A 25,126-nucleotide genomic window follows, 5' to 3' on the forward strand; every position below is an offset into this window, starting at 1 on the left:
AGAGGCAATTACTCAGATACAATGTAACATAGCAAGTCTATACACCAGTAGCTTCTTTTTCCATTAATGATTCCTTTCACTCTTGTGCTTTTTCTATCTAGATAACTATGATAAAGCACCTTAGAAAAGTTGAGGTAATTTCTTCCTGTTTGTTTTTCTTAAAGCAAAGCCAGCCAGCACAAGCCTCTCCATCAAGTGGAAGACAATCTGTGAATAGTGAACGTAAACGAAAGGAACCTCGAGAAAAAGATAAAGAAAAAGAAAAGGAAAAAAATAGCTGTGTCATTTTGTAACAAGTGTTGGATTCCGTTGGAACCATCTATAGTCTCGAGAAACAAAACCGCAGAAGGAAAGGAAGAAAAACCGATAAATACCGTCTGTGCCTGATTTCCCAATGGATTTTGTTCATGTTTTCAGGGGAAAGGTTGTTACTTAGTTACAATCAGACTTTTTCAAGTCACACAGTACACTCTTTATGAGCTGGAGTTTCATGTTACAAGTTGGAAATGCTGTGTTGTCATTCATGAAAAATACTGCACTTGTAGCCAAATAAGCAAATCACAGCAAATTTTGTGTCATAGTGACATTTATAACTCATATCAGTTAGTAAGCTATTTTATCTTCTGTTCTAACAATGAATGGAGGTAATTGATTTTGTCTGATTCCTTTCTGAAATCTAAATATTAGCACAATAGTTTCTGAAATTAATTTTTACAATGTTAAATTATGATCTAATTTGCAAGAAACCAGGGGTTTAATATAGGGATTTAAAAAGAAAAAAAAAATAACAGGAATAAATAACCCTTAATTGTATATTGGACTAGTTCAGCCCTTGAACAGCTTTACCTTTCTTTAGGAATGTACATTTTAGATACTATCTTGAGAACTGATAGTGGAACTTGGATTTAATTTAGATAGAAAAAATAAAGATTTGTATTTCTTTTCCAATAGCAAAAAATTACATAACACTAATGCTTATATCCTATCAAAATCAGATATTAATGACTTTGTAGTGTTGTGAAATGTTGAGGAATTTTGAAACTTTTAATATAGGTAAATTGGACCACAGTTACTATTTATTGACAGTGTGATAAGTGAGTGTGAGGGGGAAACCACAGGATGCCACTAGATTTTGTAAATATGGGGATGTAGAAAAGCAGATAGTTCAATGTCTACCTTTTTCTAGAATTACCTTGAACCTTAAAATTTAAATCATGTTTATTTGCTAGAAAATTAGGTATACTTATTAAAACCAACAAAAAAGCACATTTCTGAAAGGAAGTTATAGATAATCTCTGAGACTAGTAAAAAAGCATTAATAAAAATCTGTTTGAGAATAGATAGAATTTGGAGGAATTTATGTAAAAGCAATCAGATATTTTTAACTTATGGGAACCAAATAAACCTATAACATCTTGTAGTGTTTATAGGATTTAGAAAGAATATTTATTGAACTTTATTATGAGGCAACACATATTTTCCTGTATTTCTAGATATAGTTTGGAAAACTATACTTAATAGTCCTTTTTATATGCTTTATATTTAAAAGTTTGTTTTAGTCATTTTTGAAACAACTATTGCTGCTGCAAGTAGTTATGTGATTTACATTCTAAGCCTCACTAAATTTGTTTGTTTAAGAGCATCTTAATTTAACCTGAGCATCCACTTGGAGAATGTTTTTTATGGTCTAGGGTGACAATAGACTACAAAAAATGTGGTCTAGATTTCTTAAGCTATGTCCATAACATTCTTTGTGATCCAAGACCAGTTATAGGATGAGTCTACGTGTAAAAAGTAAAGTCTTATTTATGGAAGAAATTATTCTAAGGGAAAAATCCAGGGTCAAGCTGTGTCTTTTATGTCCTTCTGTATTGCATGTCTTTTTATGTTATATATTTGTTATTCTTTCAAATTCCCTATACTAGCATGATAAATCATCAGAGAACCTGTTTGGGGTATAAAACCTTAATACAAAATATTTGGTGTCTCTTGATAATAATCCAGAATATGCGTACATTGGTAAGTTATCAAATGCACTACAGAATTCTCTGTTGGCTCAAACAAGTTGACCTTAGTCCAAGTTTACTCTTGATACAACTCTTTTAGTTGAAGGAGGAAACTCAAACCTCAGGGTTTGTTTTTCCCAGAGCAAATAGTAGTGACAGTGCATTATATTTTAAGAAGAAAAAACAAAACAATAAATCCTGAGGAATTTTAAAAAGTACATTTGAGGCATATTTTTCCATAATTATATACTTATCTATTTATTGCCCTTGAAAAATATATGTGTAGAAGTTATTCTTCTGTTATTTGTTACTATCTTCTTAATTTGTTCCAAAGATAATACTGCCGTTCTGCATTCCCTCTGGAAGAAAAAAAAAAATTCACTCAAAACCAGCAGTGCTGCTATCAGATAAGTAGATGTCAATGTATACTTATAAGAAATAACTAAAAAATGTAATGTGTTTGTTAATTCAACCTTTTTCTATGTAATATTTCCAAGTCAGACTTTCTTACATTCCTGGAATTCAGTTTGATATACCAAGAGTAATAATGATAAAATGTTTGCTTTGATTACTGTGGGGAAAAAATTAAATGTTCAATTCTATTAAAACAAACAAACTTCTCAGAGATACTGGTTTCCTATCCTTGAAGATTATAAAGAATTAAAAGCTATTGTGTCTTTATTTTCTTATATTTGCTCAAGGCAACAAATTATATATTCAGACATTTCATTGCTGGTTTGGGTACATTGAAATTTGATAGTGGTATATTAAAGTCTTTCCTTCACGGCATTTCGTAAGACTTGAAAATTGTTACATGTACACTACTAGCAGAAGTTAGAACTTAAACATTTTTGTTTTCAATATTTATAGGCTAGATCAGGGGCACATTTGCATCAACCAGTTACCATTAGAGCTAGCAAAAGAGGCACATGAATGAATGGATATGGTCTCTGCACTTTCTCGTACTTTCAAAGCCTATTCCTTAAGGTTAGTGACCAGTCTTTATTAACAGTATGAAATTTTTCTTCATGTCTAATCCCACTGAATCAACAATGCTGTGATTTACAATAGGTTATCAACACTTAAAAGTACTTATTTTGTGTGTGTGTGTGTGTGTATTTCTAAAGCAAGGATCCATGACTCTATTAGATTCTCCAAAGGAATCTGGGAACTTTTCCTCAAATTTAAGAATTAACATTTTAAGCATATACACAAACATATGTACATACACACACTAAGCAGTTTGAGGCAGCTAAAACCAGCCTTGGCTGCTTCCTATAATATACTGGTCCAGTGTGCTTAGGTAAAGTGACTTCTTCCCTATTTCAAGGTTAGTAGTTGAATGAGGCATAGATTTAAGTTAAGGATTAGGTTTTAGAATATATTTTATTTTATTGTCTCACATTTCTAGTATTTGACTACTTATCCCATATTATGTTTTGAATTCTTCCTCATACTTCTTGATCTTAACTTAAGCAAGTTAGTATCAGAGATTAGTTGACTGAACCCAACATTTGGTACTTGCACAAAACCTTAACATTTTGTTTTCAATGAATCACTGGCTCAGGTCACCAAGAGACAGAAGATCTTGAGAGGAAAGAGGACTAGAAGTCAAATAGTATTTAAGGAAAGAATTATTGTGGTCCCTATATTAATGTTGGCATATGAAGCAGATATTTGTAAAATCTTGCTGGAGAAAAATCAACGCAAGAATTTCCTGAACTGTCCTCAAACAATCTCATTTGTTTAAAATTAAAAAACAAAAAAAAACCCACAAAAAAAAACAGCTAAAAGCAAATTGATGACATTTCACTTAACTTTCCTATTCAGTGCGCCAGTTATGTTAAAATATGATGGAAGGCTTACGGGCTGTACCTGTCACACGATACTGGGCATACAACTTAAACTACAACTGTAAACTTACCAATGTTTGATGAAATAATTGGGAGGCATTAAAGATAGTATATAATTTCAATTTTAAGAAACTGGAAATGTAGAATTCTGAATCATTTTATGTCTAAAACCTGGCTTTTATCTTGCCAGGCAAACTTTCTATAGCTCACTTTACTCTAAATATGTAAAGGATGCTCATGTTTTTAGTGCTCCACACTCCTGAATAAAGGGCATAGTATGAGCACAGAGTATTACTTAAATAATCATGAATATTACACATCTTTTGTTCTTGAATGTGCATACTTTTTTCCCCAATGACTATTTCTTAAGCCAGTTTTTTTGCTGCTGTCAAAATTTGTAGAATTATCTTGTCTTTGAGTATGGCATCATCTCTTCCCAAAATGTAGAGTTGCTTTTGTATTCTGTACTTGCTTTTGTGGACTATAAGGTCAAAATCAAGAGTATTTTGGGAGTATAAAATCATTAAAAATCTATTTTTTTCCAATATCTTTCATATATCTAAATATTTAGATTCTCTTTGCCTTTTCCTCCATGGAACGAACTACAATGGTATCAGATTACTAACACATATATGTAAACTTTTTTTGCATGGATGGAATTCTTTTAGATCTCTCAAGTACTGTCATTTTTAGGGCTATTTAAATTATTTGTTAGTATAAAATGTTATTTGATAATGTGCAGTTAATTTCCTTTTAGAAAGTGACTGAAAATTGTAAAGGAACTCATCGGAATCAGAGTTCTTAGGTTCTCTGGTAATTTAGTGTCTTTTTTTTTTTCCCCCACTTATGTCCAACACTTTAAAGCTAATGCGAAAATATGAAGAACTGAGGTTACTCTCCTTGGGTGACACTTTAAAACAAACTAAAATTTAAAATCAAAAGCTTCCTGAACAAAATAAATTCAAAATAGAGATAATGGAATCTGAGGGACAAATTGCAAGACTCTGATAAGTTTAACTTATTTTGAAGATCTATCTAAATTTTAATTCGTGCATGTCTCTTAATCCCTGTGTTTCTGCTGTTAAGAAATTAGAGTTTAACAAATTGTGATACACATATATATTTTTACATGAAGGATTCTAGTTTCTAATTTCACTTTTCTGATCTCAGAAAAATTAACCTCAAAAAACGGTAAAAGTCTTCAACTATTGCCTCAGGTTCAGCTTCATCCTGTTGCCCTGAGAAAGGAAGCGATTTAGACTTTGCCTATAACAGGTATTTTTAGGGCATGGTAGCATCCCAGATTAGGCTTGAAGTACCATGGCAGAAATACAAAGCCTAAGTTTTAAATAACCACAGTAGATTTATTTTTTTTTTTTTAAGATTTTATTATTATTATTTTTCCCCCCCAAAGCCCCAGTACATAGTTGTATGTCACAGCTGCACAACCTTCTAGTTGCTGTATGTGGGACGCAGCCTCAGCATGGCCAGAGAAGCGGTGCGTCTGTGCGCGCCCGGGATCCGAACCGGGCCGCCAGCAGCAGAGCGCACGCACTTAACCACTAAGCCACAGGGCCGGCCCACCACAGTAGATTTAAAGAACAAAAAGTTGTATTATTCTACGATAAGTCTCTCTATTTCATCTGATATTAATTCTAAGAATTTCTTCATATTACTTAATTTGTCACCATTAACTTTAAAAAGTTTATATCCATCTTCACTATAATATCCTGCTTTGAGAGGCAGGGGTGCCTCCTAGGTTAGAAAATGCACAAAGCAAAATGCTTCTGAAAGTGATCCTGGCTTCTTTGGCTTTAAACAGGAAGCCAGGAAACTGATATGCCCATTTAAATTTCCAAATCAGTGACTTGTCCAAATGGGCATCATAACTGAAATACCCTACAGAGCCGTTCTAACTAATGGAATGTGTTTTAAGACTAAGATTGGCATTTAATCTTTGAAGATCTGTCTTGTGTGTCTCTCAGTTTCGTCGGTTTTTGTTGTTTTTTACATTTTAGTTATATGAAATAACCATTTTTTTCCAGAGTATATAGGATATCTTAGCTTTACAGATTTTTAAAAATGAGGATTTGAAAATTTTCCAGTGGTTTTTGTTAAAAAGCTATCTTCCTCAATAAAATGACAACTGTTGTTTTCACACATCCACTTATTACAAGTAGGACAATATGATAGAAGACTGATGTATGATTGCTACACAACAGTCCCCAAAGGGATAATCTTCACTTGTGAAACTTCTGAGGTACCTTGAAAGTCATTTCCTAAAGTTAGTGCATGTGAGTCTTTTTCCTTGAATTGTGCAGAATAATTGTATTGTGGCACATTTTGAGGAGTAGCAAGTAAAATGGTAATATAGCAAGAAGAAACAAATTTTCTTCCTCCACTTTACTGTTGGACTATTTGGGTCAAGAAGTTGCTATGACATATCATAGATCTCTTTGTGCCAGGCCAAAATTGGCCAACTGTAATAGAGTTTTCAAAGAACTTAAATATATAGATTGTGTATGAGTGCCTTTTTTTTTCCTCCTCTTTTCCTTTACTATCATCTTGATGCCCTTTCTACTTCTGAAATAATTCATCTGTTTTGCTTTATGACCAGGTTAAATTCCAGTTTAAGAATAATAGCAACCCTAGAGATTGATTGGAAAGAGCATTGAAATTCATTTTCTGAATAAAGACACCTTAAAGCATCTACCCAGCTTAGGGTTGAACTGAATTTCTATGAAAGACAGTTGTTGTTTTAAAAGCTAATTATGCTAAAACTATTCAATTCTAAAACTATGTCTTAAGTTTCAAAAGTTTCACTTTGGGAGGATATTCCTAAAAAAGGCATATTGAACATAGATGGGAAAATATATTTCTAACAGAATTATTCAGTATTATTCAACATTTAATTTCATGTTTGTTATTGTACCACAAGGATAGGTCATTCTTGGATTAAAATGTTGGCGTTTTTGTTAATATACTTAAAACTGTAACCAGTGATAACACCTTTAGTATTTTTTATTATAGATTATATTTTATTTCAATAAACTTTGATATTTAGACCAAACAGTCTTTTTGCTGTATATATTCATCTCATTAAGCTACCTCTTACAAATTTAAGATGAGTGTGGAAATGGGGAATTGACATATTGAGTCACATTTACCTAAGATTAACCCTTAGAATACTTGGACCAACTCTTGATAAAGCCTGATTTTCCGGGCCGGCCCCGTGGCTTAGCAGTTGAGTGCACGCGCTCCGCTGCTGGCGGCCCGAGTTCGGATCCCGGGTGCGCACCAACTCACCGCTTCTCCGGCCATGCTGAGGCCACGTCCCACATACAGCAACTAGAAGGATGTGCAGCTATGACATACAACTATCTACTGGGGCTTTGGGGGAACAAATAAATAAAAAATTAGAAAAAAAAATAATAAAATATCTATATTATGTAGTTATTGCTTGCCTGTCCTTTAAAAAGATAAGTAATAAGTTGGGTTATTGAATTAGTTTTCCCCATTAGTATAAAAGTTATATAGATAGAGGGAAGTAAAATCCTTAATCCTTTATCCCCCACCTCTGATTTTCCCTGGGTATCATCCTGCATCCTCCTAGAGGCAACAGAAGAACACGTGGGTAACAGCAGCCTAAACAAAACTGAAGTAAGCAGCATTGTTCCTCCCCTGTTTTGTGCCCTTCTTGCAGGGTCTCCTTCCTCACTTTTCATTATCCTATGAAGTAGGCATCTGCTCCTTTGTTGGAGCTGAGATTTGAAGCCAAGCAGTCTGACTGCAGAGCCTGTGCCCACAAACACATCTGGGAGGGGACAGAGACGTCTAGGCCAGGTCTGCTCAAATTCTGACTCTCAATTCTTTAAGTACATCCGTTTCAAACCCTGCAGAAATCTTCAAAATCAGGCCTAGTAGCCTTTTTTGTACCCTCCAGTCTTAGAGCAAGCTAATTCTGCACAGCCTGTTTTCTCATGTCTAAAATGGAATAATTTCTACCTCTTAAAATTGTTCTAACGATTAAAGATAATGCACATCAAGTATCATATACATAATAAACACAATAAATTGTAACAGATTGTTAATAACAGACTAGGGACAACTTTTTTTTTTTTTTTTTTTTTAACCAAGCCAAGAACTTTAAATGAGAAAAAACTTTAAGAAGATTAAGAAAGCTACTTAAGCCTTATGAAAGTAAACCTCTCCAATTATAATGCCGATGTTCCTCACAAAAAAAAAGTGGGTGTAATAGAAGTCAGGAGCATAGGAGCAAGAAAGTTAGCCAGGCTAAAGTCAGGGCCTTCCACAAATTCAAGGTCATATAGGGGAGGAAAAAATCATTTTTCTTATACTCTTCTCAGCTGGGGCCCCTGTAACACAAGACAGGTTAATAAGAGAAAAACAAATTTATTAACATGTATACCTCATGTACATGTGGAAGATAGGGAAAAATGAGTAACTCTCAGAGGTGGCTTAGAAGTCAGGCTTAAATACCATTTCAGCTAAAGACAAAAGAAAGTGTTGAGGGGAGACCAGCTATGGGGAGGTAACCCCATAACTGGGGAGGAAAAGTATGGTGAACAAGGGTAAGGTTTGTTCTGCAGATTAAGTTTAAGTTGGTGCCTTCTCCACAAGATTCACAAGATTCTCTTGTGATTTAGTCATCCTTTTTCTGGTAAAGGAAGATTTCCTTTATAAATGTAAATTTCCATCACAAAAGGGTAACTTCTCTGTTTTCAGAGCTTCTCTTGTGTCTGCTGTTTCTCAAAATAATCAGCTTAAAATAATACTTATGTCAAAGAGGCATATTTTCGGGTGGCACATTCTGCTACTCTTGAGTCAACTCAGGCAAAGGCTGACAGCCTTTAAAGGACTCTTCATTCTTTTGAAGATTTTTCTTTGGGCTGCCAACCTTATTAAATAAGTCACTTTAACAGCGAAGTGGTGATAAGGGGATTGCCTCTGAATACTGGCATTCCACTGAATGCCTAGTCCTTAAAACAGGGAACTAACTGGTTACTAATAATTATTATAACAACAATATTCTCCATTTATTGCAATACTACTATGTATCAGACATTGCACTGTTTATGTTCTTATTCTTACTTAATCCTCACAGAAATTTTAGGAGATTGATACTGTCACAGTTAAGGAAACAGAAACTTGAAAGATTAAGCAAATGGTAAAAGGTCACTGCCAGGGGCAGTGTTGAATTTTAAAACCAAACCTGTCTAACTCCAAAGCCCATCTCTTTACTTCAAAATTATAGCAGCTTTCACAAATTTGCATGCCATTCTTGACTCTTTTGATGCAGAGAATGTTCATCAGTATTTAAGATGTAGGCTACATTTGACAGAATTAGAATCTCAGCATAGGGAGGCTACAAGAAATCCTTTAAAATCAGATTCTGGGACTAAGTATTTGAAACCTCACTTCATCAGTGTTATGTGGTTGTTTTTTTCCATTGGGGTGGGAATGGGATACTGGAATCTTTCATTAAAAGGTCAAAGGTTATGGCCTGAAAATTTCTGAAGCTTCTCTTTCTGTGCTTTTGATTTAACAAAAGAATAGTTTCACTCAAGCTGAAAAACTGCATTTCTCTAGAGGTGGTTTATTCTACAGATAGAAGGATTTGGAGGCCAAATTAAATGTGCACTGTTTGTATTTATCACTGCCTTTTAGATTTATTTCCCTTCATAAATATTTCATTCAAAAAAATTCAGTAAGTGTTTACATACCTCATATATTCCAATAACCTTCTTCTTTTTTAAACCACTTATTGTAGTTCTGAAATTTTTCATCTACATTTCCGGTATCCAATCAAAATTTTAAACGTGGGATTACTAAGATTTGCTCCTCTTCTAGATGAGCCACGGTTTTGGTTCTTACAGTTAGGTCTATGATCCATTTCAAGGTAATATTTCTATATGGTGTGAGGTAAAGATCGATTCATTTTTTGCATATGGCTATTCCATTATTTCAGCCCTATTTATTGAAAAGATTATCCTTTCCCCATTTAATTATATAGATACCTTTGTCAAAATCACTAACCATAAATGTGTAGGTTTTTATTTTCTGGATTTCATTCTACCTTTATGCCAATAGCATAAAGTCGTGATTTCTGTTGCAGTCTAAAAAGTCTTGAAATCAAGTAGCAAGAATAATTGAATTTTTTCTGCTATTTCAAGGTGGTTTTGACTATTATAGGTCCTATATAATTGCATTTCTATATAATTTTAAAATCAACCTGTCAATTTCTACAAGAAAAGCTTTATGGAATTTTGATTGGGATTGTATTGAATCTATATATCAATTTGGGAAGAGATGACATTTTAATATTTAATCTTTACATCAATGAACATGATTAGACTTCATCAAAATTTAAAACTTTGCTCTCCTAAAGACACTTAAGAAAATGAAAAGGCAAACTAAAGACTGAGAGAAAATAGTTTCAAAGCATATATTGACAAAGGACTTGTATTAATATATAAGGAACTCTTACAACTCAATGACAAGGAAAAAATAAAACATTGGCACAAGTTTGAACAGCCACTTCATCAAAGAAAATATACAAATAGCAAATAAGTGCATGAAAAGATGCTCAACATCGTTAGTCATAGGGAAATGCAAATTAAAACCATAATGAGACACCAGTACACATCCACTGGAATGGCTAAAATTAAAAAGATTGATAATACCAAGTGTTGGTAAAGATGTGAAACACTTGGAACCCTTATACCACTGGTGTGAATATAAAACAATACAATCACTTTGGAAAACAATTTGGCAGTTTCTTAAAAAGTTAAGCAGGAAATGCAAATCAAAACTGCAATGAGATATCACCTTACACCTGTTAGAATGGGTATAATTACCAAGAGAAAAAACAACAAATGTTGGAGAGGATGTGGAGAAAAGGGAACCCTCGTACACTGCTGGTGGGAATGCAAACTGGTGCAGCCTCTATGGAAAACAGTATGGAGATTTCTTTGAAAATTAAAAATAGAAATACCATACGACCCAGCTATCGCACTACTGGGTATTTATCCAAGGAACTTGAAATCAACAATTCAAAGAGACTCATGTACCCCTATGTTCATTGCAGCATTATTCACAATAGCCAAGACATGGAAGCAACCCAACTGCCCATCGACTGATGGATGCATAAAGAAGATATGGCATACTTCTCCAAAGAAGATATACAGATGGCCAATAGGCACATGAAAAGATGCTCAACATCACTAATCATCAGGGAAATGCAAATCAAAACCACACTAAGGTATCACCTTACACCTATTAGAATGGCTATAATCACCAAGGCAAAAAACAAATGCTGGAGAGGCTGTGAAGAAATGGGAACCCTCATACGTAGCTGGTGGGAATGCAAACTGGCATGGCCTCTATGGAAAAGAGTATGGAGATTCCTCAAAAAATTAAAAATAGAAATACCTTATGATCCAGCTATCCCACTACTGGGTATCCACCCAATGAACCTGAAATCAACAATTCAAAGAGGCTTATGCACCCCTATGTTCATCACAGCATTATTCACTATAGCCAAGACATGGAGGCAACCCAAGTGTCCCTCGACTGATGACTGGATAAAGAAGATGTGCTATATATATACAATGGAATACTACTCAGCCATAAAAAAGACAAAATCGTCCCATTTGCAACAACATAGATGGACTTGGAGGGTATTATGTTAAGCAAAATAAGCCAGAAAGAGAAAGACAAACACTGCATGATTTCACTCATGTGGAAGATAAACCAACACACGGACAGATAGAACTATTTGGTGGTTACCAGGGGCAAGGGGGTGGGGGGTGGGCACAATGGGTGGAGGGATGCATTTATATGGTGACTGACAAACAATAATATACAACAAAAATTTCACAATAAAAAAACAAACAAAAAAGATGTGGTATATATATACAATGGAATACTACTCAGCCATAAAAAAAGACAAAATCGTCCCATTTGCAACAACATGGATGGACCTTGAGGGTATTATGTTAAGTGAAATAAGCCAGCCAGAGAAAGACAAACACCGCATGATTTCACTTATATGAGGAAGATAAACACATGGACAAAGAGAACAGATTAGTGGTTACCAGAGGGGAAGGGGGTTAGGCAGTGGGCATAAGGGGTAAAGGGACACATATATATGGTGACTGACAAATAATATTGTACAACTGAAATTTCACAATGTTATAAACTATTATGACCTCAATAATAAAAAAAAAAGTTAGACAGACACCTACCATAAAACTCACCTATTCCACTCTTAGATATTTACCCAAGAGAAGTGAAAGCATATGTGCACACAAAGACTTGTACACAAATATTCAAAGTAACTTCATTTGAAAGAGCCTACAACTGAAAGTAACCCGAATGTCCATTATCAGATGAACACATAAACATGTTGTGGTTTATCCTTACAAGGGAGTACTACTCGTCAATATAAAGGAATGAACTACTGATACAAGCAACAACATGGATAAATCTCTAAGTATGGTGAGTAAAAGAAGCCAGATAAAAATGAGCCTATACTTATGATTCTACTTATATAAAATTCTAGAAAATGCAAACTAACCTATCGGACATAAAGTATATTAGTGGTTGTCTGCAGATGGAGTGGGAGTGGATGATAGAGATGGATTACAAAGGGTATAAGAAAACTTTTGGGAATGATGGGTATGTTCTTCATTTTGATTATTGTGATGGTTTCCTGGAGATACATACATATATTTGTGTGTGTGTGTGTGTATATATATATGTCAAAATTTATCAAGTGTTTATGTGCAATTCATTGTGTGTCACTATACATACATAAAAGATGCAGCAACAAGGGTCACATTTGTCCCATCAGGACTAGAATACTGGACAAAATACATAAAAGGACTATTTCAAACAAAGGACCTCAGACAGTGCAGGATTGTTATCCCTGAGAGAAAAGAAACAAGTGAAGTAGGCTCTATGATTGCTCCATCTTTTTGCCTGGATGCATTTTCCTAATGGTGGTGCAGGGAGGGGAACTCAGTCAGAGCCTAGCATGCTGAACATGAAAAGACAGAGACTGGAGTTCAGAGAGACTGAGCAGTTAGAAGCTGTAGGACAGAGTTCCAGAGAGAACGGAGCTATGCAGAAAAAGAGCTCCATATAAGTCCCCTTCAGTCTTTGTTTAGTATTAGGCCAAACATGCATAAGATAAGACTCATGAGGTTGAGCAAAAAAAGATATAGCAGTTATAAACTGAACAGTTCCCAGAGTTATGCAGGGCAAGAAGTTTAAGTTTAAACCAGCCAAAGCAGAGAGTTCTGGGTGATCAACTAGGGCATTCCTTGTTGACCACAAAGAGGCTACTTCACAGTGTTACAATTGAACTACCCCTTGAACGAAAGCTACTCAAGATCCCTCATAACAAAGCCTATAAACAAGGCTGAAATTTATCAAACTGATCAACAAATAACTTAAATGCTTCAGACTCTTTGAAGGAAGACAACAAAATCCAGACATTCAACAATACAACATTCATGATGTCCAGGATCCAATAAGAAATTATTAGACTTGCCAAAAACCAGGAAAATGTGATCCCTAGCCAGAAGAAAATTCAAATAAAAGAAATAATAAGATACGTTAAATTAGCAGACAAGGATCTTAGATACTACAGTCATGTATTTAAAGGCAAATATGAACATAATGAAGAGAGAAATCAAATGTATTTTTAAAAACCCAAATAGAACTTTAGAGATAAAAAAATATACGTAAAATAAAATTTTCACAGGATAAGATTAACAGTGGGTTAGACACTGCAGAAGAAAAAGACTGGTAAACGTGAAAGCACAAAGATTAAATGAATGAAAAAATAAACAGAAGTTCAGTGTCCTATAAGGCAACATTAAGTTAGAAAATATATTTAAATGAAGTCTCTTAATAAGAGTAGGAAGTGTACAAAAAATATAGAAAGAAAAATGGCCAAAATTTCCCAATTTGATGCAAAAAAAAAAAAAAGTTACAGAGCTAAGAATCTCAACAAACCACAAGTAGGAAACACCCATACCAATACACATCATAATCAAATTGCTGAAAAACAGTGATAAATAAAAAATTTTAGGGGCCGGCCTGGTGGCGCAAGTGGTTAAGTGCTCGTGCTCCGCTGCAGCAGCCCGGGGTTCGCCAGTTCGGATCCTGGGCGCGGACTGACGCACCGCTTGGCAAGCCATGCTGTGCCAGCATCCCATATAAAGTGGAGGAAGATGGGCACGGATGTTAGCCCAGGGCCAGTCTTCCTCAGCAAAAAGAGGAGGATTGGCAGATGTCAGCACAGGGCTGATCTCCTCACACAAAAAAAATTTTAAAGCAACTGGGAAGGGCTGGGAAGGGGCTAGGGGAGAAATATCTCATCCCTGCACCCCCTCTCTCCCCACCCAGCATACCTGCCGAGGTTACCCAATTGCTTGAATAATGGAAGACCCCCGGACAGTGTGCTTGGGCCTTAGTAAGTGCCACCACATCACAAATGCGGAGAGACTGACACTTCAGACAATGGGTTCAGTGCGTTGTCCCAAGGAGAGGATCCTATCACTCTAAGTCCTCAGGTAGACTGGGAAGCCTTGGAAGGCAAGACAGCCACCTAGGAGCAGGCCATGCCTCTCCCTCCCTTTTCCCATAACATGCCTAGAAAGTTGGTACTATGAGTCATCAGGCAGAGACAGAAACTGAAACCTGCGACTTCCCCCACGCGGAAAAAAGCAAATCTGTAGCAGAGTAGTTTCCACGGGCTGTGGAACCAGCACGCTTCTGCTGCATTGCAACGAAAAACCTAATTCTCAGAGTTATAAGGGAAAATACCCATGGTACCCCTGTGGCACAGCAAACGGATTAATTCAAACCTAACTTAAGTCCAGGTCCTTAACCATACAACCATTGCCATGAGGGAGGTCCCTACCCCTAACAATACTGATTTGAGGCTCTCAGGAGGAAAAAAATGTATAAGTATGAGTAGGCTAAAGTACCTCCCCCCCAGTATATTCAGTGACAAAATGGAAAGGGGAGGAGGGAAAAGGGGGAGGGTGGGAGGGACAGAGGAAAGGAAAGGAAGAAAGAAAGAAAAGAAGCCTGGATACAGGACAAGGAAATAAAATAAATGTATACACATTATTAAATTGAAACAAAGGTCTATAATCTGAGCCAATTGAAAATCCAAAATTTACTAAAAGTATTTATATAACAAAAAGATTAAAAGGGCACCAATTAGCTCTTGTGCCTCTACAACAAATAGGTTCTGAATTAACTTTAACATTTACTAAAATGCACCAACTGGCAAAGCTTTATGGACTTAATACTGGGGCTAAAATTACAGTTATCAGTTATACCTGGGGATCTCACTAAATTTGAACGTGGTACCCTAATAATCTTAGGAGAGTAACTAAATATAAAATAGAGGAAAAATAGGTATGCCTCACTTAAACTATACTCTTGCCTCAATTTCCCATAGCCAGAGGACCCACTGCCCTAAAATATTCCATGGTGAGCATAGACACTCTGACACATGAGTAACGGATTAAAACTGAATTAAGTCTTGGGCACTTACAAATTCGCTTGACAAAATGGGACCCCACGGACCTCTGGTTAAAGTAGTTAATATGGCCCAATTAGGGTTAAAACAGGGGCTTCAAGGATGGAAACTTACTATATAAAACCTAATTAATGAATGGGTGATTATTCCCACTGCTTCTCCATTTGACAGCCCACTTTTGCCTGTTCTTAAACTTAGAAAGAATGAATGATGCCTTGCAGTGGATTACTGCTATCTTAATGGTGTGGTCCCATTCATTAAGGCCCCCATACCCAATACCCAATATTATTGAAATTACTAATGCTATGCAATCAGAAACTGGTTAATATTTAGCTATTATAGATTTGGCTGATATGTTCTATTTATTGCCTATTTACACAGCCTCTCAGCCGCAGTTTTCCTTCACTTTTGTGTCCCCTTTTAAGGGACACAATACAGTTTTACTAGGCTAGCCGTGGGGTACCTCAACAGCTTGCCATCACACACAATTTTTGCAGACAAGATCTTAACTGCATTCACCTTTCTCCAGGAGCACAGGTTGACAACCTCCTCTGAGGAGATTCATTTGATACACTCATTAAGGACATACAAGTCCAATACCTTCTAGTCCTTTTTGGGTCCTGGAGACAACATATTCCTCATTTACAAGTTTTACTTAATCTCTGATGTTACTAGTTACAAATCAGCCCACATTAAATTGAGCTCCTTCCAACAAAAGGCCCTAGAATCTGTCTAAATTAAAATCAACAGGCACTTCCTTTAACGCCTTTAGAGACTCCTTTGCTGTAGAGGCTCTAACAACATCCCCTCAAGCCTCCTGGAGTCTCTGGATCACCTAAGATGGTCATAGGTTGCCCATAGGCTTCTGATGTAAGAAACTACTCCTCTCAGCCTCATGCTATACACCATTAGAGCAGAAATTGCTGGCCACATACTGGGATATCCTGGAAATAGAGGCTGTCACAGACCCCAAGCCTGTGACCCTTTGTACCCAGCTGCCCATCATGCCTTGGGTCATGGAAGCAGCACCCCACAAGCTCAGCACTGCTACTGAGGCCTCCTGAATGCAGGATGGTGCCAAACCTGGACCCGCTGGCATATTCCAACTGCAGGAGACATGGCCTCCTTTGTTCTCAGTGCTTTGCCAGATGTCACCCCTCCTCCAGACCCCTTGGCTACCTGGGGAGCCACTGGAATTTACTGAGAGAACAGCAATGGGAGCTCATGGAGTACACAGAAGCACTGCCACCACTACACATGAGGGAGCTCAGTGCAATGCTGCTGCTTTCATCCCTTAACCAGGATGTCCCTGATAAAGGATGGGACATAAGGGTCAGCAAAATTGGCCAAACTTCAGGCAGTCATCTTAGCACTAGATGTCCTGGTCAGCAAATGGCCTCATTGGCACATTTTTACAAACTTTTGGGCCTTGGCCTAAGAACTGTTCCCTCGCCTGAAGGGAAAGAACTCAGAATCTCTTGCCTTGCAGAAGATATAAATCAAAGTTACGAGTCTCTACATATACTAAGGCCATAATACAAGGCCTCACCAGATGCTCCTTATCCTCTTCAAAGTTCTAGATGTTACTGATAGTAATCAAGGCAAACATTTCACTTCTCAAAAATACACGATGCTGGGCTCTTGGAAAAGGCATTCAACAAAACTTTTATCTTCCCAATAGGTCCCAGACAGCCAGTGTAATGAGACATAATGGTCTCTTCAAACAGCTTTTTAAACTCTAGTCTGCAAATGGACCCCTAAATGGGTGTCTCTCTTGCCCCAGGCATTAATCTCACTTAATTTAAGTTTCCTTGAACAATTCACACCTTTCGTCAACTTAAAAAAAACTTTCCAATGCCCTTTCCTATCTTTAAAGAGGATATGTCTTGCCTCTATGTATACGAAGACTCGTTATATATGAGGCCCTTTAATAATGTCTCCTGTATCTTTATGAATTTCCAACCTATCCCATAAGGACAGGAGGCTAGATCAAGGGTGCATAGTCTTCTGGGACCCATTAACCACAGATTGTCTGTCAGGCAAGGCACCTGCCCATCTAATATGGAACCTATTTAAGCCTGAACTTCCACAACCCAAAAAACCTTCCTCAATATTCAGATTATAAAAAGGTGGATAATTCTTCTGGGGTCTCCTTCCAATCTCCTCAAAAAAATGAAAATTAGTTGTCCAGGGCCATTCCGACAGACAGGGTGGACTACTAAGAAGGGGGATAGAAAATTCCACTTAGTAAATGAAAACCACATTCAGAGATAATAAAGGCAATACCATATCCCGTAATGATGAAACCAGACAGCCCCTCATTGGTAATAATCCATACTGGAGGAAAATCAACATCGAGCAACTAAAGTCTGTCAAGTGCAGCTGCACACCATTCCATTGGCTATTAGTCTTGTTACTATTGGTCTTGTTACTACTGGTCTGGGTGCTTTCATTGGTTTGTAATCCAGAGGTACAAACCCTCTACGTAAGTCATTGTTTCAACCAAGCATGGCAAACGTTGAGGCCCACATGCCATGGAGTGTGGCTAATGCAAGCCCTGCAGCCCAAAGGCCCTAGGGGGCAACTTGCCTGCCAACAATCAAACCAACACACAGAACAAAAGGCCCACAATAACCGGCTAAATTGGAGGGCCTACCTACAGTCTCATGCTGGAGCTCCAACAACCTCAGCCACTGATATTTTGATTGGCAAACCATCTGACATCCTATTAGCAACATGCATCTAAATCACACCATAAGATTTAAAACCCATTTGCTGCAGAAACACTCTTATCACCCATCTGGGCAAAACCTTAGACTGTTGGGATTTTTTAGATTTGGCCACCCTCAGTTGGGGTTTAACTGCGCCAGTTGGGTTCTGGCACTTTGGCCCAATTTTGGCAGTATCATGGATGCTGACATCACTTTTGCTAGCTGTGCACCCACAAAGTCCCTTGATTTAAAAGATATTTGCAAGTCAAGCTCCCAGGCCCAACACTGCCTTCAAGTTCTACAAGCAGCTCAGTCTTGTTATCATGCCAGAGTCACAAAAACATGACCCATATCAATCTGAGTGGGTATCCACTTGGAAAGGATACACCAGTCCCACATCCCAGATGACACTGCTCTGGCCTAGGATTTCACTGCTGGAGATGACATCACCTCAGACACTGTCACTGCAGTCCAAGATCTCACCATTGGAAATGACTTTGTCCCCTTCATCAGAGACGAGTGCAACCCAGACACTGAGACCGCTGCCCAAGCAATGCCCATGGGCTGCCTCTCCTAAGGCACTGACAAATTAGACACGGGTCATTCATTGCTTTTCCTCTTTTGATATTAGAGATTCTATTATGTTTCCTGAGCTTGCTGTTTACTGAGCCCATGGTCCTAGTATATTATATTCCTTGCTCTCTGCCAAAATGTACATCCTTACACCCCCATGCCTAACAGGAAATCCTGTAGAGCTTATTACTATGTATGCCATTCTAAAAATTAATGGAAATTATTGCTTTCCCCAGGTGGCAACTGCCTCATATCAGTCCACCCCTTGACTCCCTGGGGAGAGGACCTCCCACTCCCCACAGCATTCTCCTACTCCCCTCTCTGGCTTGCCACCTGACTGCTCACCCTGCGTCTCCAACCATGGCCACCACAACTACCCCTTCCACTTGGTTACAAACAAATACCACTAACATTTACACATACATTACTGAACTATCAGTTCATTTCCTCCAACAACATAACTGCAGAACCTGCCACCTTCACCCAAGGAATACACCAAGATATGATTGTCATGAAAAATATAACTTAGACTTTTAATACACTTTACAACTCCACCAAGATATTCTTAGAGACCCCAGAAATTTCAAGTCTGTTTTCATGGCTAATGCCATATTAAATTGGGAACTTGGTCATGGGCCAGACTACAAGGACTCCTTGTACTTCTACTTGTTTTCTTCCTTTTACTATCACAATAAAATGTTTTCTGTGCTATTCAGGGCAACTTATGCTCTGCTCTCTAAAATTCTCCTCTACTATCCATGCCACTCAAATACCCCAAATAACTGAACTTAAAACTGATGTCAAGATTTCAAGGGGTCAATTGTGATATATTTCTTAAACGTTATTTAAAAAAATTTTTTTCAGCTTTATTCAGTTATAATTGACAGAAAGAAATTGTATACACTTATCCTATTAACATATGCATAATATGAAATGATCACCACAATTAAGCTAATTAACATATCCATCACCTCACATAGTTATCTTTTCTATCTTCCTCTTTCTTTTGTAGTGAGAACGCTTAAGACCTCTCTTAGCAAATTTCAAGTATACAATACAGTATTGTTAACCATAGTCATCATGCTGTACATTAGATCCCCAGAACTCATTCATCTCCCTATTTCCTCCTTCCTCCTGCCCCTGGCAACCACCATTATACTCTCTGCTTCTATTAAACTATTTTAGTTTCCACATATAAGTGAGATCATGCAGTATTTGTCTTTCTGTGTTTGGTTTATTTCATTTAGGATAAAGTCCTTAGGTTCATCCGTGTTGTCCCAAATGGTAAGATTTCTTTCTTTTATAAGGCTGAATAATATTCCATTGTGCGCATATATATATATATATATATATATATATACATTTTCTTTATTCATTCACCCATCAACAGATATTTAGGTTGTTTCCATATCTTGGCTATAGTGAATAACACTGCAATGAACATAAGAGCGCAGATATCTCTTCGAGATCAAGACTTCATTTCCGTAGGATATATATCCAGAAGTTAAAAATGCTATCTTGACTAATTTTAAGAAGTCAGTTTCCCTTCTTGGGTGGCTGATTAAGTCTACATCCCAACCACTTCCCTTATTGGATTCTCATACTCCTGGGCCCTATGCACCCATTCTAACTGCCCTGGGGCTGGGTACCAGACAACTAGGGACCATCCTTATGCCCCTAGTGAAATTATTCAAATTAGCCAATCCACAAGGGAGCCCATGAAACCTAGCTAACTTCACTCCACTTGCCATACGTAAGCTGCCACCTACAGCTCTAATTTGCTGTTACCCTGTCCCTGGGTGCAACCCGCTGTGTGGCACTGCATGTAAGCTTTTTCTTGTTCAGAGCTGTAAGAGAGTTCTGCCTTTCATCTATCAGAGTATCATTGTATTGTGTCCCAGCATCAACAGAATTTTTAAATCTTATAAAGCAATTAGAAAAGAAGGGCCTATAAAAATCATCTAAGCTAACACCTTAGGGGAGAAAAAGAGCAAATTAAATCCAAATAACTAGAAGGAAATAACAAAAGATAAGAATAGGAAAAAATAAATAGAAAATAGACAAGTGATAAAGAAAATCAATGAAACCAAAGGCTGGTCCTTTGAGGGGAAAAAATCTAAAATTACTTTAGCCAGAGTGATCTAGAGAAAAAGAGAAAAGACACAAATTTTCAATATCAAGAATGAAAGAGGTGACATCATTACAAATCCTACAGACATTAGAAGGGCAACAGGGAATGTAATGAATAATTTTCTGCCAATAAATGTGATCACTCAGATAAAATGGGTAAACTTTTTGAAAGACACACATTACCAAAATTAGTTCAAGAATAGAAAATCTTAATAGCCCTATGTCTATTTAGGAAATTGAATCTGTAAACTTAGTATCTCCCCAAACTCCATGCCCAGATGGCTTCACTGGTAAATTTTATCAAACACTTAAGGAAAAAATAATACCAATCTCACACAAACTCTTTCAGAAAAAGGCAAAGGAGGGAACATTTCTCTATTATATTTATGAAGCCAGCATTACTCCCATAAATATTACAAGAAAAGAGAACTACAGACTAATATTCCTCATGGAAACAACGCAAAAATCCTTAACAACAACAAAAACAAAAGGATATATATATATATCCCAGCAATTTCCACTCCTAGATATTTACTCAAGAGCAATGAAAACATATGTACACACACAGACTTGTATAAAAATATTCATACCAGTTTTGTTCATAATAGCCAAAAACTGTCAATAACTCAGATTTTCATCAATAGGTGAATACATAAAAAATTGTGGTACACCCAGGCAGTGGAATACTACATAGCAACAAAAAGAAGGAACTACTGATATACTAAGCAACATGGCTGAATTGCAAAAACATTACGCTGAACGAAAGGAGCCAAATACAAAATAAAACATTACTGTATGATTCCGTTTATATGAAACTCTAGGAAACATAAAATTGTAGTGCTAGAAAGCAAATAAGTGGTTGCCTGGGGCCACAGATGTGGACTGTGACGACCAGGAAAGGGCACAAGGAAAAGTTTTAGCAATGGTAATATTCTGCATCTTCATCGTGGCAGTGGTTACTTGGGTGTATGCATTTGTCAAAATTCATTAAACTGTACATGTAAAATGTGTGCGTGATATTACTCATAAATTTGACTTCAAAAAATTTAAATTGTACTTCTACATACTAGCAATGAACAATTGAAATTTTAAAGATTCCATTTATAATAGCATCAAACATACTACTTAGATATAAATTCAGCAAAATATGTGCAAGACCTATACGTTGAAAACCATAATTTGAGTTACTTCATTTCTGTCATTCCATGTGTCCACTTGGAATGTTTACATTTAAACTTTAAAAATAGAGGGCCGGCCCCATGGCTTAGCAGTTAAGTGCGTGCGCTCCGCTGCTGGCGGCCCGGGTTCAGATCCCGGGCGCACACCGATGCACCGCTTCTCTGGCCACGCTGAGGCCACGTCCCACATACAGCAACTAGAAGGCTGTGCAACTATGACATACAACTATCTACTGGGGCTTTGGGGGAAAAAAAATAAAATAAATAAAAATTAAAAAAAAAAATAGAGTGAGAACTAGAAAGTGTAATATTTTTCCTTGGTAATTGCAAATTTTAGTTGACACAAAAAATATTTTACTGAATTGTAATAATATCTTTTAAACCAAAAATTCTTTTCTCTTATTTTAAAACTAAAGAACAGACACCGGCCCGGTGGAGTAATGGTTAAGTTCATGCGCTCTGCTTCGGTGGCCCGGGGTTCACAGGTTCAGATCCCAGGTGCGCACCAACGCACCGCTTGTCAAGCCATGCTGTGACGGCGTCCCATATAAAGTAAAGGAAGATGGGCATGGATGTTAGCCCAAGGCCAGTCTTCCTCAGCAAAAAGAGGAGGATTGGCAACGGATGTTAGCTCAGGGCTAATCTTTCTCACGCACACACACAAAAAACTAAAGAACAAATAAAGGAAATGCTTATTACAGAAAATAATTTTGTCATACAGAGTAAGGGATAAGAAATTATTTGCTTTGTGGTGTCAAATATATTACATATGTCACCGGTTATACCTGCCAACAACGACTTGAAGTGATGTTCTTGTAAGTATGTGCAAGTTTGAATCTTGGTCCCACCACTTGCTACCTTTATGATCTTGGACAAATTGTTCCTTAGTTTCCACACATATAAAACAGGAATAATAACGGTACCTACATCTAAATGATAAGCTTGTTGTGGGAATCAAATGAACTAATGCATGTAAATTACCTAGTACAATGCCTAGCACATGGTAAGTGCTCAATAACTTCTGTGATGACAATCATACTCATAATACATTTAACAAGCCTGATACACGGTAAGCTTGAAATATTACTTACCTTACTGTGTGACAAGATTTTTCTCCCTTTAATTTCCTGTAATTGGTTAGAATGATCAAAGTTGCCTGAACTTTACATTTTTATTATAATAGAAGTTAAACAGTAGGAATCATAAAGGTCATAAACCTATGGAGAAAGAAATTGGGGTCCATAAAGGTTAATTATATGCTTCAACTAGTAGGCTCAAAACCAGACTCCAGAGATTCTAACTCTTGATCTAGTCTCTTCATCTTGGGATCTGGCAATAACCCTTTTAAACCATTTTCAAAGGTGACTCTCTAGTCATTAGAATGAAAACAAAGTAATGCTTATCTAAATAATACATAATATGACATTTCACAGCTCAACCAGGACAGTTCTGGAAGCTCTGGACACAAGTTCCTAGAGCTGACGCAGAAGGGTCCCCTTACCCCACCCCGAGTGGCTGAACTATATAAGATTATTAATCATCAGTTAACTAGAAAATTACATTAATCAGAGCATCTCAGCCCACTGGCAGGCAAAAGATGGGGTTTCTTAAACTAAAATGACATGTGTTGGAGCAATGATAAGGAAAACTCTGCTACCCATAAAGTTGCCAGCAGCTCTTCAAAGAGTGTTTGGTCTTAATCTGAGCTGTATCTCTACAGTGATTCTCAACCCTGGCAGCACATATGAATCCTCTGGGGGAACTCCTGCAGAAAAACACGCCTAGGCCCCACCCATGAGTGTCTGGGGACAGAGCCCAGGCTTAAGAACTACTGCCTTATCTCACACAGTTAGACCTCAGATTTTGTCCAGTCAGCAGCTGTACCAGTTCAGTTCTCTATTCAAGCAGCAACCATTACAACTGAAGTTTTTCTCTTGTCTTACAATCAGAGAGCATACATAACATGACTTCGCTAGAAGAGAAATGAGTAGAATTTGTTCAGTGTTCCACACATATTTTCCCATTAAACCCTTCCAACAGCTCTGTCAGGTAAGCCAAGTTGATCATAGCATCCTGGACCTACAGATAAATTGCCCATAATTGCACACAGCTAGTAAGTGGCAGAATTAGCCCATGAACCCCTAATTCCTGCATATTCCTAAACCAGTCTTTAGACTGGCCTACCCTGCAAGTTGTCCCAGAAGTGACGGCCTTCCCTGTGATACAGTCTTGCCCAATTTGGATTATCAGAGTAGTTCAGTGGTAGTGAGGAAATGCAGACAAGGGAAAGCCAACCCAGTCAGGCTGCCTCTCTGAGGCCAGAGAGCTAGGAACAAGAGAGACCAAGGAGGGCAGATCAATCACGGAATAGAGTGAAAGTCATGAAATAAGCTAAACGGTATATAATAATTTTAGGAAAATTAGGATATTTTAGAAGGGATCTTTCTTATTTTATGGAATCGAATGTTTAGTCTTATGATTGTATTTTATACTTGAGGGATGCATCGTATCTTACTTGTCATAGTATCTGACCTGTTTCCCCTCTACTCCACCTCCCAAATGCTTGGCAGAGTATGATGAGTAAATTAAATATATGTTGATGAGTATCACTAGAAACTTACTAAGAAAACTGTCTCTATCTAAATGACTGGGTATTGCTTGAGCTTTGGATGCGCTTAGTTAGTCTCTAACAAACTGATTAAAATTTAACTATTGAGCAGATTTCATACACTTGTTTCCTAACCCTGTTGGTAAATCCAAGTGGGAGGCAAAATATATGACTGGCGAGCATGAAGCTGGAGCAAAGATGCCTTCACGGCTAACGTTCACGCCTCAGGCAGCCATCTCCTCTCAGGGAGCATAAGCCCCTGGTCTGGTGGTTTGGGAAGCCTGTCCCTAAACAGTCCCATTTCTTACTGGTGGCTGCACCAAGGGGTGGCTTGGGAGAGGCCTTTGGGCCTCCTCAAGCTCCCACCTTAATTTTCACTAGATATTCTCAAAGTTACCCATAAGTATTCAACCTTAGAACAGTGTGTTTATTACACCACTGCAACTTCAAGACAGCCTAGAGCCCCCATTCCAACCAGACTGC

General features: G+C 37.3%; 2 protein-coding genes across 3 annotated transcripts in view; one reads left to right on the top strand and one right to left on the bottom strand.

Annotated features, from left to right (window-relative positions):
- The window catches only part of MINDY2 (MINDY lysine 48 deubiquitinase 2), a 62,545-nt gene extending 59,910 nt beyond the window's left edge, over nt 1–2,635 (top strand). For both annotated transcript variants that reach the window (XM_058541700.1, XM_058541699.1), the window contains one exon: nt 165–2,635. In XM_058541700.1, coding sequence (XP_058397683.1) covers nt 165–293 — 129 coding nt within the window. In that variant the 3' untranslated portion in view covers nt 294–2,635. The remainder of the gene's footprint in view (nt 1–164) is intronic.
- SLTM (SAFB like transcription modulator) overlaps nt 2,223–25,126 on the bottom strand; it is a 69,495-nt gene continuing 46,591 nt past the window's right edge. Inside the window, exon 21 of the mRNA XM_058541695.1 lies at nt 2,223–2,365. Within this exon, the coding sequence (XP_058397678.1) occupies nt 2,317–2,365 (49 nt within the window). The 3' untranslated portion in view covers nt 2,223–2,316. The remainder of the gene's footprint in view (nt 2,366–25,126) is intronic.

The sequence above is a fragment of the Diceros bicornis genome, chromosome 5 (assembly GCF_020826845.1).
Source record: "Diceros bicornis minor isolate mBicDic1 chromosome 5, mDicBic1.mat.cur, whole genome shotgun sequence".
Lineage (NCBI taxonomy): Eukaryota > Metazoa > Chordata > Mammalia > Perissodactyla > Rhinocerotidae > Diceros > Diceros bicornis.